The sequence below is a fragment of the Staurois parvus genome, unplaced genomic scaffold (assembly GCF_062004578.1).
Source record: "Staurois parvus isolate SC_StPar_1 unplaced genomic scaffold, SC_StPar_1.0 ptg000530l, whole genome shotgun sequence".
Classification (NCBI taxonomy): Eukaryota; Metazoa; Chordata; class Amphibia; order Anura; family Ranidae; genus Staurois; species Staurois parvus.
The window spans coordinates 1,248,612-1,266,856 of record NW_028318326.1 but is presented as its reverse complement, the minus strand read 5'-3'; the positions used below and the strand labels follow the sequence as shown (position 1 = coordinate 1,266,856).

The following is an 18,245-nucleotide window of genomic DNA, read 5'->3' as shown; positions in this document are numbered from 1 at the left end:
CGGGTGGTGAGGTGGATGAGTCTGGCCGCTGAGTTCAGGATGGTCTGGAGCGGGGAGAGCCTGCACTTGGGTAGGCCAGTGAGAAGAGAGTTGCAATAGTCAAGGCGTGAGATGATGAGGGAGTGTACAAGAAGTTTGGTGGTGTCTGGGGTGAGGAAGGAACGTATCTTGGCGATATTGCGGAGATGGAGCCTGCAGGTGTTTGTAAGTGATTTGACATGAGGCAGGAAGGAGAGGTTCGAGTCAAGAATGATGCCAAGGACTTTGGCTTGCGGGGCGGGAATGATAGTGGTGTTGGTGGTGGTGATGGATAGGATGGGGGGGAGGGTGTGGGCAGGGGGAAAGACGAGGAGTTCGGTTTTGGAGAGGTTAAGCTTGAGGAAATGGAGCGACATCCAGTCTGAGATGTCGTTTAGGAGGTGAGTGATGCGGGCGGAGATAGTGGGGGTGAGGAGAGGAGTGGAGAGGTAAATTTGGGTGTTGTCAGCATAGAGGTGATAATTGAAGCGATGGGAGTGTATGAGTGTGCCCAGGGAGGAGGTGTAGATGGAGAAGAGAAGGGGTCCAAGGACAGAGCCTTGGGGGACCCCAACAGAGAGGGGGAGGGAGGGGGAGGTGGCGCCATTGTAGGTGACGCTGAAGGAGCGTTGGGATAGGTAGGATGAGAACCAGAAGAGAGCGGTATCTCTGATACCAAGGGAGAGTAGTTTATTAAGGAGGAGGGGGTGGTCGACTGTGTCAAAGGCCACAGAGAGATCCAGGAGAAGGAGGACGGAGTAGTCGCCCTTGGCTTTGGCGTTTAGTAGGTCGTTAGTGATTTTGAGGAGGGCAGTTTCGGTGGAGTGTAGGGGACGGAAGCCGGACTGTAATGGGTCAAGGAGGTTATTGTCAATAAGGTGGGCGCTTAGGCGATCATAGACTATGCGCTCAAGGAGCTTGGAGGTGAGTGGCAGCAGGGAGATGGGTCTGAGGTTGTTGGGGTCTGCGGGATCCAGGGAGGGCTTTTTGAGGATGGGGGTGATATGTGCGTGCTTTAGGGGGGAGGGGAATGCGCCAGTAGAGAGGGAGAGACTGAAATGAAAGGAGTCTAAGTAAGTTTCTTTCATTGTACCAATCCAACTGGGCAGACTTGTTTCAGATCCCCTTTATCAGTGTTTGAGAACATTACCCTTGACCTTTTCTTTTACTTTCAAACAGCTTAAAGTGTATCCATGGTCAAAATGTAAAATAATGTGATATTTTCCATACAGAATTTTAATTATTTCTAACTTACCCCCATCTGAACGACCTTAAAGTTTCTAAACTTACTTTGTGAAGATGCCTGCACACTTACCTCATTGAATTATGTGATGCATGTTCACTACGCACTGTGAGGCGGCACTGCTGTGTCACCCATTTCACAGAGCCTGCCTTCTGAACTACAGAGGTGTCGAAAGGAGGAGTCTTAGAAGGTGGAGTCAGTAAAGGATACACTGCTTGCAGCAAGGTATTGTGGGATATGTATGTAGTCTTTAAAAATTGAAAGTAAACCAAAGGAATGAGTAGAGGAGAAGTTGCAAAGCATGCTGGGAATCCAGAAAGTTGTTGAAAGAGATGGCCGGCAGACAGGCAGACCTCGCAACAAAAAGACTTTTTAAGTAAGCTTATATTGGATTGTCAAAAAGAACTTTTGTTTGTATTGTATGAAAAATTACATTTAAAATTAAAATATATGCTGAGATCACAGAAGTCATTTAAAGCCAAACTCCAAGATATTAGCAACCCCCTCCCACACCCCTTTAACTAGCCACCAGTATGAACAAAAACCTATCCAAAACAGGCCCGGATCTAGGGGAGGGCTGGGGTGGGCTGTACCCCTCAGATTTCAGTTGTGCCCCCCAGGTCTCTAAGAGTGCATCCAATGATCCATGAGGCATTCTGATTAGGACAATTGATGTAAGGGAGACTTTGATGGGGACAGTTTATGCAAGGGGGGCTCTGATAAGAAAAGCTAATGTGAAGGGAACTCTGATGGGGACAGTTTATGCAAGGGGGGCTCTGATAAGAAAAGCTAATGTAAGGGGAACTCTGATGGGGACAGTTTATGCAAGGGGGGCTTTGATAAGAAAAGCTAATGTGAAGGGAACTCTGATGGGGACAGTGTATGTAAGGGGGGCTCTGATAAGAAAAGCTAATGTAAAAGGAACTGATAAGAAAAGATAATGTAAAGGGAACTCTGATAGGGACAGTTAATGGAAGGGGGGCTCTAATGGGGACAATTGATGTAAGGAGGGCTCTGATAAGAAAAGATAATGTAAAGGGAACTCTGATGGGGATAGTTTATGTAAGGGGGACTCTGATAAGAAAAGCTAATGTGAAGGGAACTCTGATAGGGACAGTTTATGCAAGAGGGGCTCTGATAAGAAAAGCTAATGTAAGGGGAACTCTGATGGGGACAGTTTATACAAGGGGGGCTTTGATAAGAAAAGCTAATGTGAAGGGAACTCTGATGGGGACAGTGTATGTAAGGGGGGCTCTGATAAGAAAAGCTAATGTAAAAGGAACTCTGATAAGAAAAGATAATGTAAAGGGAACTCTGATAGGGACAGTTAATGGAAGGGGGGCTCTAATGGGGACAATTGATGTAAGGAGGGCTCTGATAAGAAAAGATAATGTAAAGGGAACTCTGATGGGGATAGTTTATGTAAGGGGGACTCTGATAAGAAAAGCTAATGTGAAGGGAACTCTGATGGGGACAGTTTATGTAAGGGGGACTCTAATGGGAACAACTGATGTAAGGAGGGCTCTGATAAGAAAAGCTACTGTAAAGGGAGCTCTGATGGGGACAGTTAATGTAAGGGGGCTCTAATGAGGACAAATTATATAAGGAGGGCTCTGATGGAGACAGTAGATGTAAGGCGGGGGCTTTAATGGGGACAGTAGATGTAAGGGGGGGCTTTAATAGGGACAGTTGAAGTAAGGGGAGTCTATTAAGGACAGTTGGTGTAAAGGGAGTCTAATGGGAGCAGTTGGTGTAAGGAGGAACTCTGATGCAAACAGTTGATGGAAGGGGGCACTTGGATGGGGACACTGGATGAAAAAGGGCACTCTGATGAGGATTCCTGATGGAGGGTGTACTCTGATTGGGGTACTTGATATAAGGTGACACATGTTCAATTTAATCATCCTAATCTAATGACAGCGTAATACATACTAGCACTAGTGCATAGCAAACAGTATAAAGGCAAAGCAGCATCTGCAACAAATATACATTAAAACTCAGGAAGCAAAGGCATGAGATTCAGATACATTCCAAATCTGTGGCAGAAATAAGCTTTACAAAAATAAATGTCGGGAAGCTTTCTAGGCATTCCATTTAGCATCGAATAGGTGCAAAGTATTAAACAGCGTGTGATGTATTCTCTGCAACAGCATTACAGAATCGATTCTATCTATAATAAGGGAAAATGGAACGACAGTGGACTTCCATTGGAGGGCTATAGCCCAAACAGTTACAACGCAAAGTGCAGGGATGAATTTTTACTCCTGGCATATACCCCAGGATTCAACTGAAATAACAAACACATAGAAGAGGACAATTGAGACGTCTGACCAGAAATTCTGGAAGCAATATCATTAACCTTGCACCACTTGGGTTGGACCATCTCACAACACCAGAGCATATGAAATAGCGTGTCTCCAGAAGGGCTTCCTTGGAAATCATCTGGCACTTCTGTGTGGGAAGATTGTATATTTTCACAGTAGACTGCTTGGTCTTACAATCATCAAAACAAAACTATGATATCTTTAGAAAAAAGTCACTTTTTCTACTCTGAATATTAAGAAAGGAGCACACTTCCTAATATTATGTTTTGGCTTGGGATACTTCCAGCTTCAGAAACAGAGCTGTCGGTGATGAATAGCTACACTGGTCTCAGACCTATACTTCCTTTATACAGATACATTTATCACTGTGGTGAAAAGACTAGAAGTGGAACGGACATTATAAATCATACCGAGGGATAGCTCTGTGAGATTGTCATTCTTTATATCCACAGGTGAATATGATGTAAGTTAAAAAATGAAACATATTTCCACAAAGCAAATATATATTTTAAATTGGTACTCTCTGAATAGCCGAAGCACAAGAAATGGCAAGAAACTCGTAAAGTAGTACCTCTATACAAGAGTATAGAAAGCAAGGATAAGGCTGGAAATGACACTGAAGCTGACTTACATTCAGTGCTAAGTGAGATGCATCATATTATTGAAGACTTATAAATCATAAAAACAGCGATCTGGCAGGTTCAAAAAACACACACTTCACTCTGATGATTTGCTTTTGAAGTTCCAAATTGGCTGATTTTTCCGAAACTAAAAATGCTGAGGTTATAATGATTTAAGGATCTTCAATAAAAGTCTACTTTGATTTATCAATGGATATGCACGTGCCTCATTTGATGCAATTTGCAGCATGATCCCTGCTCTTTGTACAGTTACATAGTGATACACCACTGGACATCAAAGGGACAGGGGCCAGTTATGACTGCTGCTGCTGAAGCTACAAATTGAAGTGGAAATACTTGATATCTGTTGCTGTTTCTTTCATGAAAGGGAAAGTATCATGGCTCAGTTGGAGCCTTCCTAGAGGCAGGATATAAAGAGTCTGCTACCTCACCTATTTGACATCTAAATGCCTGCATGCTATTCCTCATCTCATACACACTTGAGAGAGGAGAGGAGTGAGACATAACTTTAGTTAGTTACATCTAACTTAAAAGGAAGAGAATCATTCTAACATACTTAAAGTGTTACTAAACCCACAACAGTAAAATCAGTCTGTATATGCAGTAAAGCATGCTTGTTATACTCTCTGTGGAACCTAAGGGGTTAATCATCTGTATTGTGTAAAAAGGCTGTTTGATCCAGTCTTCTGTGGCCCTCCCCTTCTTCTAGTGTCCCCAATCCATTTGCTGATAGAACAGGGGGCAAGCTGCACATGCTCAGTTTGGTGTGTATTGCCAGAGTTTTTTTATTTTTTTGGGAGAGTGCATGATCAGCACAGGGCCAATCAGCACTGTCCAGACAGAGAGTCAGGGGTTATGCAGCCTCATAGGACAGTTAGGGGAGAATGAAATCTCCTACAAGTGCTCAGCCGGACACTAATAGAAGACTGCTCTAGCTGCTGATGAGAACAGGTATTTAGCAGTTTATATTTACTAAAATATTTGCATTTCCATATTCTGCGTAGAGATACAGATATAGTGAATGCAGGGTCTTGATAACACTTTAGGTATGCCAAGAGCTTGGGTGTTCATTCCTTTCATTGGCCAAAATATTAATCTATGCTGGCCATTGCAATGAATGAATGCTCAAACATTAAATGTGCCTAGCATTAACACAAGTTTAGGCGTGTTGGGCTTTTTTTATGCTCAAAAGCTCCTCTCCTGAACACGACTTTTGTTGTTGTTTTTCTTCCTCCAATGCTTCTGCCTGTAAACTCCTGTAAATGCCTATCTGTACATGGACACCTGGGGGCCATTTACTAAAACTGGAGAGTGCAAAATCTGGTGCAACTCTGCAAAGAAACCAATCAGCTTTCAAGTTTTATTTCCAAAGCTTAAAGTGTTACTACACTCAGTACCCTGAATTCACTATATCTGATCTCCCACAGTACACAGAACACGGAAGTGCAATTATTTTAGTAAATATGAACTGCTAAATACCTTTTCTAGTCAGCAGTTAGAGTGGTCTTGTGACTTCTATCAGTGTTCAGCAGAGCACTGGTTAAAGCTTGTAGGAGGAGTTTCTCTAGGAGGATGCAAAACCCCTGACCTCTGCCTGGACAGTGCTGATTGACCCTGTGCTGATCACATGCACTCTCCCAAGAAAAAAAACACAACTCTCTAGCAATACACACCAAACTGAGCATGAGCAGAGTGTCTCCACAATCTATGTCTTATAAGGAGATAAGAGGGGATCACTGAAAGAAGGGGAGGATCAGAGAAGCCAGGATAAAACAGCCTTTTTACACAATGCAGAGGATTAACCCCTTTAGGTTCCACAGTGAGTATAACAAGCATGCTTTACAGCAAATACAGACTGATTTTACTGTTGTGGGTTTAGTAACACTTTAATTGAACAAGCTGAAATTAGAAGCTGACTGGCTATCGTGCACAGCTGCACCAGATTTTGAATGCACCAATTTTAATAAATTACCCCTTAGGCTAACATGGAGGGGCACTTAAAGACAAAAAAAAGCCAAAACACCTATAAAGCAGACATTTGTTAGCTGCTGTGTGCATGACTCCTCATTATTATTCAGCATTTATGTAGTTTAACCAGTTTGCAGTGCTTTACAAAAAATACAGCTCAAGACAAGAAGGTTATTCTGTAAATGTAAAGATTTGGTTATTGACAATGTTCTCTTTTTGAATTACTGCAAATGTATCCTTCATTCAGTTCCTGCTTAAGTGGTCAGTAATTGTTGGCTAGGAAACATGACAATTGAGGTTTGTGTTGCCTTCTTTCTTTTTTTACTTTTTTTATATATCCTCAGATTGTGCTAATTTACATGAATTTATTTTCAGGCACTTCTTTCTCTATTTCTCAGTTATACTGTACATCGATCAGCAATAACATTATGACCACTGACAAGTAAAGTGAATAACACTGATTATTTTGTTACAAATGCATTAGAAAGTGAGTGGGACATATTAGGCAGCAAGGGAACATGTTGACCCTGAAGTTGATGTGTTGAAAGCAGAAGACATGAGCAAGAGTAATTATTTAAGCAACTTTGACAAGGGCCAAATTGTAAGGGCTAGACTACTGGGTCAGAGCATCTCCAAAACTGCAGCTCTTGTTTCAAGCCTGCATTGGTCAGGACCTACCAAATGTGGACCGAGGAAGGCAAACAAGTGAATCATTGACAGGGTCATGGGCGGTCAATGCTCACTGATGTATGCAGAGAGTGAAGGCTGGCCCATGTAATCCGATCCAATAGAAGAGCTACCATAGCTAAAATTGCTGAAACAGTTAATGCTGATTTTGTTAGAAAAGTTTCAGAATACACAGTGCATCACAGTTTGTTGCCCATGCTGCCCCTTGTCCACAGCCAAAAACGCCTACAATGGGCATGTGAGCATCAAAACTAGACCACAGAGCAATGGAATAAGATGGCCTGATCTGATGAATTCAAGAACACAACAACAAGTTTGAGTTGTTAACTTGGTCTTCAAATACTCCAGATCTCAATCCAATTGAGCATCTGTGGGATGTACTGGAAAAACAAGTCTGATCCATGGAGGTCCCACCTCTCAACTTCCAGAACCTAAAGGATCTGCTACTGATGCTTGGTACCAGATACCACAGCATATCTTTAGAGTCCCAGTGGAGTCCATGCCTCACTGGGTTTTCATGGGTGGACATAATGGAACTGCTGATTGATGTACAGTACTTTGCAAAAGTTTTAGGCACATATGAAAAAAATGCTGTAAATTAGGAATTCTTTCAGAAATGGAAGTGTTAATGGTTTATTTTTATCAATTAGCAAAATGAAAAGTAAATGAACAGAAGAGAAATCCAAATCAAATTAAATTAATATTTGGTGTGACCACCCTTTGCCTTCAAAACAGCATCAGTTCTTCAATTCCTCTAGGTACACTTGCACTTGCAGTTTTTGAAGGAACTCAGTAGGTAGGCTGTTTCAGACATCCTGGAGAACTAACCACAGATCTTCTGTGAATGTAGGCTCCCTCAAATCCTTCTGTCTCTTCATGTAATCCCAGACAGATTTGAAGATATTGAGATCAGGGCTCTGTGGGGCCAAACCATCACTTCCAGATGGATAAGTATCTGCCTCTGTTCCTGAGCATTGAGGACTCCATTCTTCCATTCTTCTGCGCCCCAGTTCCTATGTTTTCGGGCATAGGACATGGAAATAAGGCTACGAGACTCAACTATGCATGTGTTTTCCAAAGGGCTGGAGTGGTACAATAATGACTGTTTACAGGGAACAGTGAAGCATGGTGGAGGGTCCTTGCAAGTTTGGGGCTGCATTTCTGCAAATGGAGTTGGAGATTTGGTCAGGATCAATGGTGTCCTCAATGCTCAGAAATACAGGTAGATACTTATCCAACATGCCATACCATCAGGAAGATGTGTTTCAGGCTCCAAATTTATTTTGTAGCAGGACAACGACCTCAAAACATGCAGCCAATGTCATTAAGAACTATCTTCAGTGTAAAGAAGAACAAGGCGTCCTGGAAGTGATGGTTTGGCCCCCACAGAGCCGTGATCTCAACATCATCGAGTCTGTCTAGGATTACATGAAAAGACAAAAGAATTTGAGGCAGCCTACATCCACAGATGATCTGTGGGTAGTTCTACAAAATGTTTGGAACAGCCTACCTGCCAAGTTCCTTCAAAAACTGTGTGCAAGTGTATGTAGAAGAACTGAGGCTTTTCTGAAGGCAAAGGGTGGTCACGTGAGATATTGATTTGATTTGGATTTCTCTTCTGTTCATTTACTTTCCATTTTGTTAATTGATATAAATAAACTATTTATGAAAGCATTCGGAATTTACAGCATTTTTTCACATCTGCCTAAAACGTTTGGACAGTACTGTACTCATATGGAAGTTTTAATGCTTATTTTATTTATCAAATGAATGCATCCTTTTTTTGTTCTGTGCTGTTCTAATTGCTTCAACTTGTCTGCTTCATTGTATTTGTTTAAAGGCCATGTTTATCTTTTCCAGAAGACTGGTTATGCAGCCAAGGGGCCCCAGCAGATATTAAAAACTGTGCATTTTTTAAATGTTTATCATTTTATTGTCATACCTATAGGCCATTTGGGCCCCCAGAAGTGTGGCCAAAAAACTCTCAGTTAGCAATCCCCACACCCTGCCTTGTTGCTAGGATGACAAATTTGTTGGAGACACACTCACAGAATTACAATAATGATTTTCATGTCTTAGCAACAGGGTATTGTTAATTGGAAGTTTGGGGGGTCCAAGTGGCCAACAGATATGATAATAAAATTAACAATTCACAAAGCTGTACAGTTTTATTTTAATATCTGCTGAGGCCCCTTGACTGCATAGGCTATTTTCTTGAAAAGGTGACCTTACCCTTTAATTTACATTTTTTCTGTTGTTTGTTAAACTCAATAAACTCAAAAAAGCCTACATCACTGCACTCTGTCCTCAGGGGAGTAAGTATGGCCTCCCATTTTTGAGACACCTTTTGATCAGAAACAATTGTTAATATTCCCATCGCACACTTCCCTGGAATAGGCTCTGAATGTGCCCTGAATGCAGAAATCACTGTGCCACGATGGTGACTCCTGTGTGCAGGAATGACATAATAGTGGCCCGAATATCTCAACGACCCAAGAGCGTGAACCCGGAAGGAAGACAGAGTAAAGATGGAAATCTCAGAAGTGGTGACAGTGCAGCGCCGAAGGGTTGCATTTGACAGGTAATTTTACCATAATGTGCTACTATGCAGTTCATACTAGCCCATTATGGCATAACACTGCAGGAAGGCCTTTAAAAAAATTCTGAGTTTACTACTGCTTTAACCATGGTTCTGTGCCAATCTTGCATAAGTTTATAATCTAGTCCTAGCATGTTGCTTGAAGATGGACATGGTCTAGCATGGCTTGTAATTAATCTTCAGAATGTCAGTAAAGCCCTTGAATCCCAAGTTCAAGATAAAAATAACTGGGCTATTTTGAACAAAATATGTTGTCAGGTCAGGGTTCATGATAAAAAAGAATGCAGCCAGTCAGAAACATGCAAGACACTGTCTTAAGAAACATGCAAGACACTGTCTTAAGAGAGGGACATGTCCTCCTCTCTTCTACTCTGATACTTATATTGTCAGTCACTTAGCATACATGTCAAGACACAGCCCTCCAGAAACAAACTAATCAGTGGTGAAAATGTTTGAAATATCAGCCGCATCTGCAAGATACTTGCTCTAATAGATAAAAGGGTAGCTGAAATCAAGAGTAAACTCCAGGGCAATGGGTCAACCTTGTTAAAATAAAATTCCAGTTCTACTGAAGTACACAAAATCATCCAGGCCAGTACTAGGTGTTTCAAAGATTTTAGCAAACTTTATTTCCTATTTTACCTGCTTCTGTTCTGTGGATCTGTAGATTTATTCTAATGAGCTCACTAAAATCTTTCAAAATAGGTGCTGAGTAAGAGAGTGTCTTTACACTAATAACATGATCATTTCTAGAGTTAGAACAAAAAACGTTGCCAAGCACAATAGATCCTTTTTAAAACACTTTCATCATAAATCACAAAAATAAGGTGCTAGTGTCATTATTGAAGGATGGTGGGTAGAACCATTCCTTTATGCCTCTGGACCATAAAGGTGAAGGCTTTTAGGTTTTTTTGGCCCACATCACCATAACTTGTCTTGATATACTTTCTCTTTGCTCCCCAAGCCTTACTCTTTAGAAACCATTGAGGTTGATTTACCCAAATAAGTGGAGGCTACTCACTTAGCAAAGTGAACGTTCTCTTAGTAAAGTGTATGTTCATTTAGATTAGTAAATAAGGTGAGGGTCTACTTGCAAAAAAAGATTTTTGCTTGCACATGATAGGATGATTAGAGTTGTTGGATCACAGGATAAATGGCTGTTCATAGAAATTAATGAGATCTTGCCTGCACATGTGCAGTACCAGCTGGGAGATTTTACAGCAGTGGCTGTGCAGTTCTCCATGGTCTGCTCAACTTGGATTTTCCAGGAAGACAAGACCTTGGGGAGAGGGAAGTAATTTAAAGTTAAACTCCAGGAATAATTTAAAAATGCCCTTGCACTTGGGCTACCCCTACCCTGCATGGGTTAACAATTATTTTTTTCTATTGCCCCTTCAGGCTTCCCCCTCTCTGTGTAATCAGTCTCCCAAAGCCTCATATCTTTGCTGCTCCATCCATAGATCGCACTCCAGGAGTCCTGCATTAAGTGAGGATGCCGAGAGCCTGCCCACATCCCGCAGCATTGGATGGAAGAGGAGAGCACCAGATTCTGAGGGAACAAGGGGTAAAGTACGTATAACTGTTCTTCAACAGTGTCCTAGACAAAAAGGAGCATGTAACCCTTGCACAGCAGACGTAGCCCCCTGCAAGAATAGTTTGCTTCCCAAAAGTTAGCTTTGAAGGATAATTGTACTACAGTACAGCTTTTCTTTAACTATACCATCACTGCACAAATACTGTATAAGAGACATTATTATCAATATCTATAAAATAAAAACTATTTGCATAGTTTACAACTACAGACACAAACTTTTAGATTTCAACTATTATTTGGAACCTGAAAGTGTTGATCTGAGTAATGCTGATAATAAATATTTCTTAGTGAGAGCAGACCTTTGCAAGGTCCACATATACTGTTCAGCCCCCTCCCCATCTATAAATTGCCTGCTAATGTTAGGGCCAAATGTTACCTGTAATGGAAAAAAAAAGATGATATTTACCTCACCACTGTTATCCACCAACAGCATCTAGGCGTGGGTAACATCTTCAGGTGAGATCCTTGGGAATATAGAGAGGACAAAATTTTGCAAGAAAATGCTCTTGCAATGGGCAAGACTAGAGTGTCTTATCTTGAGATATGCTTTTTCAACATTGCCCAGAAATTCTCAACCTGAAATCATAGTCCAACAATGTGGAAGGTGGGGGAAAGGTAAGTATAAAATCCAACATTTTTCTTTAAAGGTAATTTTTGGACTTATGATGAGCAGGCAATTCATACAGGGGGAGGAGGCCGAGACAATATATATGGATGTTGCATTGCACTGTCCGCTTTAAAGCAACTGTTCCAACCATTTGTTCTAGATTTTTTTACACTATTGCTTGTTAAAGGGACAGCACATATTTTAGCTAAATGTCTACAACTTGAGTAGCATTTTATGCTGGAATCTTGTAATCCACATCAGCTGGAGAGCCACAGGTAAAGAATGAGACTGTGTAGTAAAACCAGATCGATTTTAAGTGAATCACTAGTTAAAATTCTGGGGAAAGTTACTAAACCTAGAGCACTCTGGTGCAACTCTGCATGGTAGCCAATCAGCTTCTAACTTCAGCTTGTTCAATTAAACCTTGACAATAAAATCTGGAAGCTGATTAGTTTTTATGCAGAGCTGCATTCTCCAGTTTAAGTAATTCTCCATCTATGTGTATATATTAAAACTCAAAAACATAATATTTTGTAACTCATCCATCCTTAGGTGTGGTGGCTGCATTTTTTTTAGGTTGTTGCTTTTTATTATCATCTGCTAATCCTGTGAATGTCTGCGTTATTCATCCACATTATAAGATAGTTTATGGGATTTGTAGTTTTCAAAACAAGGACAACATTGCTTTTGCTGTCTTTTCAGCTCACATGAAGTATATTCTCTACTTGCTGAAAATGTTCATAACCTGATGAAAGAAAATGTATGCAGTCACCACATCAAAGAACTGGTAAGCTACAATATATTACATTTTTATTTTGGGTTTAGATGTGCTTTACAGTTATTGTGATGTTAAATTTGAGCGTTTGGGGAAGTTAAAGCTAAACTCCAAGCACAAATATGCTGTCCAGTGAGATAGAGGAGCTGTGCAGGTATTTTGACAGCCGGCAATGCTGACCCGCAGGCTGAACAAAAAAGAAAAAATAATCTATATCCACTGGCTGCTGCTACTGAGACCTGTGATGGAGTCTCTGTGATGACATTACAGGAAACAAAATACTAGGGGCATCCCAAAAGTTCATGGCCTGACCTGAAAGGAATGACTTGACATGAAAATGTATCACCTCACATAGCAACTCTTCCAGTTGTTCGCTGTTGAAAATGGCTAATAGGCGCTATATGGTTTTTGTGTGATTGCCAGGGCTGGGCTCCTGTTACTTAACGTGCAGCTCTTTTCTTCCAGTGCTCAGAAGCTGCTCAGCTGTTGGTTAATTACCAGCCACTCATTGTCTCCACAGTGACTCACCTGGATGCCATTACCTGCCTCATTATTCCAGCCTAAGTAGCTTAGGCTGGACTAATGGCTTCGTAAGAACCATTTCAAGGTCCTGGAGTGGCCTAGCCAGTCTCCAGATCTCAACCCCATAGAAAACCTTTGGAGGGAGTTGAAAATCAGTGTTGCCCAGCGACAGCCCCAAAACATCACTGCTCTAGAGGAGATCTGCATGGAGGAATGGGCCAACATACCAGCAACAGTGCCAACCATGTGAAGACTTACAGGAAATGTTTGACCTCTGTCATTGCAAACAAAGGATATATAACAAAATATTGAGATGAACTTTTGATATTGACCAAATACTTATTTTCCACCATAATTTGCAAATAAATTCTTTCCAAATCAGCCAATGTGATTGTCTGGATTTTTTTTCTCATTTTGTCTCTCATAGTTGAGGTCTACCTATGATGCCAATTACAGGCCTCTCTCATCTTTTTAAGTGGGAAAACTTGCACAATTGGTGGCTGACTAAATCCTTTTTTTTCCCCACTGTATATTATTCTATATCACTTTTCGTGAACAAAAAGCAAGATCTATGGTCCACACTCTTGCATAATAGTACACTTGGGCTTCATATACAAAATTAAATTTATCCCACTGCAACGTAAGACTTTATTACCCTTCATTAGAAAAGATAAATTAGATTTAAAACTGGTATCCTATTGATGTGGACAACACATTTTTCTTCAATGCAGGTTTTGTACATCAGCAACGTTAATTCCATTCCAGTCCACTTCAGAATAAATTAACAAAACACAATACAGCCTTTAGATTCATAGAGTACATAAGCTACAGTATATCTTTACCAATATTAAATGACTCTTGGTATGACTGGGACTATAATATATAATCTCTGACCTTGAGTTTGAAGAGGAGCACATTGTGGTCCTGAAGCAGCTTCTTGGCCTCTTCTTGACTTGCCCCAATCTCTAGTAAATTTGGTATGGCTTCTGCTAACTGCAACTGGATCACCTCTCCGCTCTGAAAACAACAACAAATAGTTACTACTTCATAGTGTATGCATATTTGACACATTGGTCAACTCAGCTAGATGTTTTTATATATTTGATATAACAAAAACCTTTCTATGTTATATTTAACAGACCAAAAAGACCATATAAGAAAAGTCCATTTTAAAAGTTTACATGCTCTCTAAGATACCAGTCAAAGGAGAAAAACAGGTAGCACAGTTTACCCATTCAGGGATTTAGTTTTTCATCCATAGCTTAGCTAAAGTGGTCCAGTCCACCCTACCACTTGTAATCCAGTGCCTTGGGAATCTCTTTTGCCTTCTGTTTTTGATTGTATTTCCAAACATACACACTACAGACTCCTTGCTGTCTCTCACTTTCAAAGAAGTGTATATACCAGTACTGTTGTTAGATACAAGTTAGCAGTTTATGATGCTGCTGAATAAAGATTTGGCATACTTTTGGTCTGCTCTTTAATGTTGGCATTTCACGTATAACGTAATATGATCGACTTATGCTGGTCCATTCACCTACCTCCACAGCTCTTCCACATCTGAAGGGACCCAACTTAAGGACCTTCCACAAGTTGAGCTGCCATGGACCATATACTGTGCCACTGATGAGGTCCAGTGCTACCTGACCCACCCACTACAGAACCCTTATGCTAGTTAGAGCCATTAGAGGGCGTTTTTCTGTGTGGCAATGATCCAACCAGATGAAGATTTCCTTTTTTAAATTCATATTATTCATATATAAATACAATATGTATGAGTAGGCACGCATCTGCCTAAAAAAGATTGGGGGAGCAAGGTAAGATAGCTTTGGCAATAGTTTATCATGGAAGGGAAAGCCATAACTATCTTAGCTATGACTGGTCAAGATTGTCTGGGTATCTAGCGCAATCTGCTGGTGCTCATAAACAATCATCTCATGATTATGGGGTCTGTTTACAAAAGGATAAATGTGCATGTGATCTATTAATAAAACATTTTTCTTTTACAGTTTTTGTACCATTTATACAGTTGTGCTCAAAAGTTTGCATACCCTGGCAGAAATCATGAAATTCTAGCATTTATATTGAACATATGAGTGATCAAGCAAAAAACTATCGTTTTTTAAGGATAGTGATCATACGCAGCCATTTATTATCACATTGTCGTTTGGCTCCTTTTTAAATCATAATGATTACAAAAATCATCCAAATGTCCCTGGTCAAAAGTTTACATACCCTGGAATGTTTGGCCTTGGTATATACACACAAGGTGACACACACAGGTAAAATAGCAATTAAAAGGTTAATTTTCCACATCTATGGCTTTTTAGATTGCAATTAGTGTCTGTGTATAGTCAAGGAGTTTGTTAGCTATCACATGGATGCTCTGAGCATACTAGATACTGAGCCATGGGGAGCATAAAAGAACTGTCAAGTGACCTGCATAACAAGGTAATGGACCTTTATAAAGATGGAAAAGGATATTAACAGATATCCAAAGCCTTGAATATGCCAGTCAGTACTGTTCATGCACTTATTAAGAATTGGAAAATTTGGGGATCTCTTGATACCAAGCCAAGATCGGGTAGAACAAGAAAGATTGCAGCCGCAACTGCCAGAAGAATTGTTTGGGATACAAAGAAAACCCACAGGCAACCTCAAGAGAAATACAGGCTGCTCTGGAAAAAACATGGTGTGGTTGTTTCAAAGAGCACAATATGACAATATTTGAACAAAAATGAGCTGCATGCTTGAGTTGCCAGAAACCTTTATTGCACCAATGCCACCAAAAATCCCGGTTACAATGTGGCTGACACCTTCACACTAATCATCGGGCTTTTCTGTAAGCACAACTGTAAGAGCACGTGCAGTGGTTTTATTCACCACAGGAATTTGTCAGTTCACGTTTTGGCAACAGGTTTTCTATGTTTTTCTTTATTTTGCTGTATTTCATTACAGACACCATATTTAATAAAGAGACTTAAATGGGCTGAACACAAAAAGATTAGGCTGAAATCAGTGTTAATGATGTAGTTGATTACTTGCAGGTACTTTTTTGCTTTAGTTCAACAGTTGTGTTAGCCATTGTTTGCCAAAATACACCAATTTATTCAAAATCTTTATTGGCCAATAGGAAATATTTCAATATACTGTTTTCCTTATGAATACATTGGGGCCCTATGTATATATTTAAACTGTCTCACCTCTCGACACATATCATCATGTTCTTACATTTCTACTTAAAGTGTAAATGAAACTGCTGGTGGAAATAAGACAGGCAAATGTAAATAAATCAGACAAGTAAAGGAGCTTTTCATGACTGGATTAATGTTGAACAGTAATAGCACTAAGGATTAAGAACTAATATTCCACTGCTACTGGAACCCGTGCTACATGTTTCCTTAAGGCAATTTATTATATTAAGGCGCTGCTTAATGTCTACAAAAGTCTGTGTATGCTCCAGAGGAACACTGTATATATGATGATTTTTTTGCACTGATGTGTTCAGTGTTCTGCATAAGTGCTCCTTAAAGAAAAACCATGATGGCTATTGTCAATGTTATTTAAAATGTAACAGTTTTGGTTAATGACAAATTCACCTGCCTTCTCCATAACGACACCAAATTTGACAAGATTTGGGATCCGTGGATCTGTTACATCTCTATCCCTTAGCCAATACTGGGTCGACCCTCTCCCTTCTTCTCTTTTCTAGGACTTTTCCTCTTTCCCTTTCTGCTTTTTCCTTTCTTTTGTTTTGTGCTTCCTTTTATCTTATAGTTCGTTGATCACTTAAGAGGTCTTAGGGACCACCTATGGCTTGAATGTACCCATGATCTCAGCCAAGAGCACAGCGGGGGATTTTTTTCCTTCTCTTACCTTCTACTTCCCTTTCACCTTCCTCCCCCTCCCTCCCTGCTGTCTAATCCACATGGCTATTCTGTCCACATTTCATTGTCAACACTGTATTTACTGCTGGGACCAATAAAAATCTTGGTCCTATAAGATCTAGGTGTGGACTGTTTAGCTTCTGATGATTTTTACTTCCAAGCCCGAACTGGCCATAGGGCACACCTGGCATTCGCCTGGTGCTCTGGGGCCGCCGTGCTTTAAAAGAGCGGCCTGTTGATGACCAGCTGCACAGCAGAAGGTAAGCGGCAACCGCGGCCTGGACAGAGCTAACACAGACCATGGCAGCCACTCACCTCACGCTGTGCGGCTATGCCCAAAGCAGGGCCGATAGGAGGAGCGGCAGTGATAGCTCCAGTGAAGAGCAGGAAGCAGCCGCTGAGGACACACACACACCTCCTATGCTGGCCGATGCACACAGCCACACTGAAGGGACAACGGCAGCCTCTCTCCTTCACTGGCGGCACACTGTGACAGGTCTGTAGTAGCAGTGGATTGGGCTGTCTCTTTGCTGGATGAGCTGTCTCCTTGCTGGATGGACTGTCTCTTTGGTGGACAGGGATGTCTCTTTGCTCAGCTGGGTGCAGCAAAGAGACATCCCAATCCAGCAAATAGACAGCCCAGTTTAAGAAGGGACATCCCCATTCAGCAAAGAGACATTCCTGTCCAGCAAAGAGACAACTGTGATGTCTCTTTGCTTGATGGGGATGTCTCTTTGCTATATGGGGATGTCTCTGCTGGATGGGGATGTCTCTTATGTCTCTTTTCTGGATGAGGATGTCTGTTTGCTGGATTGGGCCATCTCTTTAAATATATAGGGGGCACTGTGATTAGATTTCTAGGGGTACTGTGATATAAGGGGGACTGCGCTCTGAAAAGCCCCTTTACCATGCAGTCCCCTTTAAATTACAGTTCGGAGGACCAACTTAGTGGATACTGTAGGCACCAACTGCACCCGCAAATGCCCTTGCACCCCCCCCCATGGAAATTGGCTGTTCACACACATCACGTGACGTCAGCACGTTCACCGGATATGACGTGGTGCAGCGGGCTGCACACGGATGTGTGGTACAATGCCAGCCGGCTACTCCATGTGGTGAAAAGTGCTTTAATCGCTATTTTGATGCATATGGAACCTATTTAATTGTGAGTGTTATTTTATGGGGGATGTTATGGAATAAAGCATTTAGATGGAATTACGCTATGTGGTTCGTTTGTGCTTTATGTTAATGAACCGGATTGATTGGATTTTACGCTCTGTGGTGGAGATTGCGGGATCAAGAGGAAGATTAAATGTTCTGCCTAATTAATTCCATGAGTGTGTTGTCTGATGGGTAGATTGTCACACAAAAAACACGGTG

The 18,245-nt window shown here is 41.1% G+C and overlaps 1 protein-coding gene and 1 long non-coding RNA gene across 11 annotated transcripts in view; one reads left to right on the top strand and one right to left on the bottom strand.

Moving 5' to 3' along the window:
• Positions 1–18,245, top strand: part of LOC149451568 (uncharacterized) — a 292,180-nt gene that overhangs the window by 166,138 nt on the left and 107,797 nt on the right. For 6 of the 9 annotated variants that reach the window (XR_016315012.1, XR_016315007.1, XR_016315009.1 and 3 more), the window contains 3 exons: positions 10,941–11,049; positions 12,384–12,468; positions 12,922–13,359. This is a non-coding gene — a long non-coding RNA (uncharacterized LOC149451568). Of the gene's footprint in view, positions 1–9,257; positions 9,463–10,940; positions 11,050–12,383; positions 12,469–12,921; positions 13,360–18,245 lie in introns of those variants that run through there. The other 3 variants (XR_016315011.1, XR_016315013.1, XR_016315014.1) reach the window with 3 other exon arrangements.
• The window catches only part of CCDC141 (coiled-coil domain containing 141), a 218,145-nt gene that overhangs the window by 176,623 nt on the left and 23,277 nt on the right, over positions 1–18,245 (bottom strand). For both annotated transcript variants that reach the window (XM_089690384.1, XM_089690383.1), the window contains exon 2: positions 13,873–13,995. In XM_089690384.1, the coding sequence (XP_089546510.1) occupies positions 13,873–13,995 (123 nt within the window). The remainder of the gene's footprint in view (positions 1–13,872; positions 13,996–18,245) is intronic.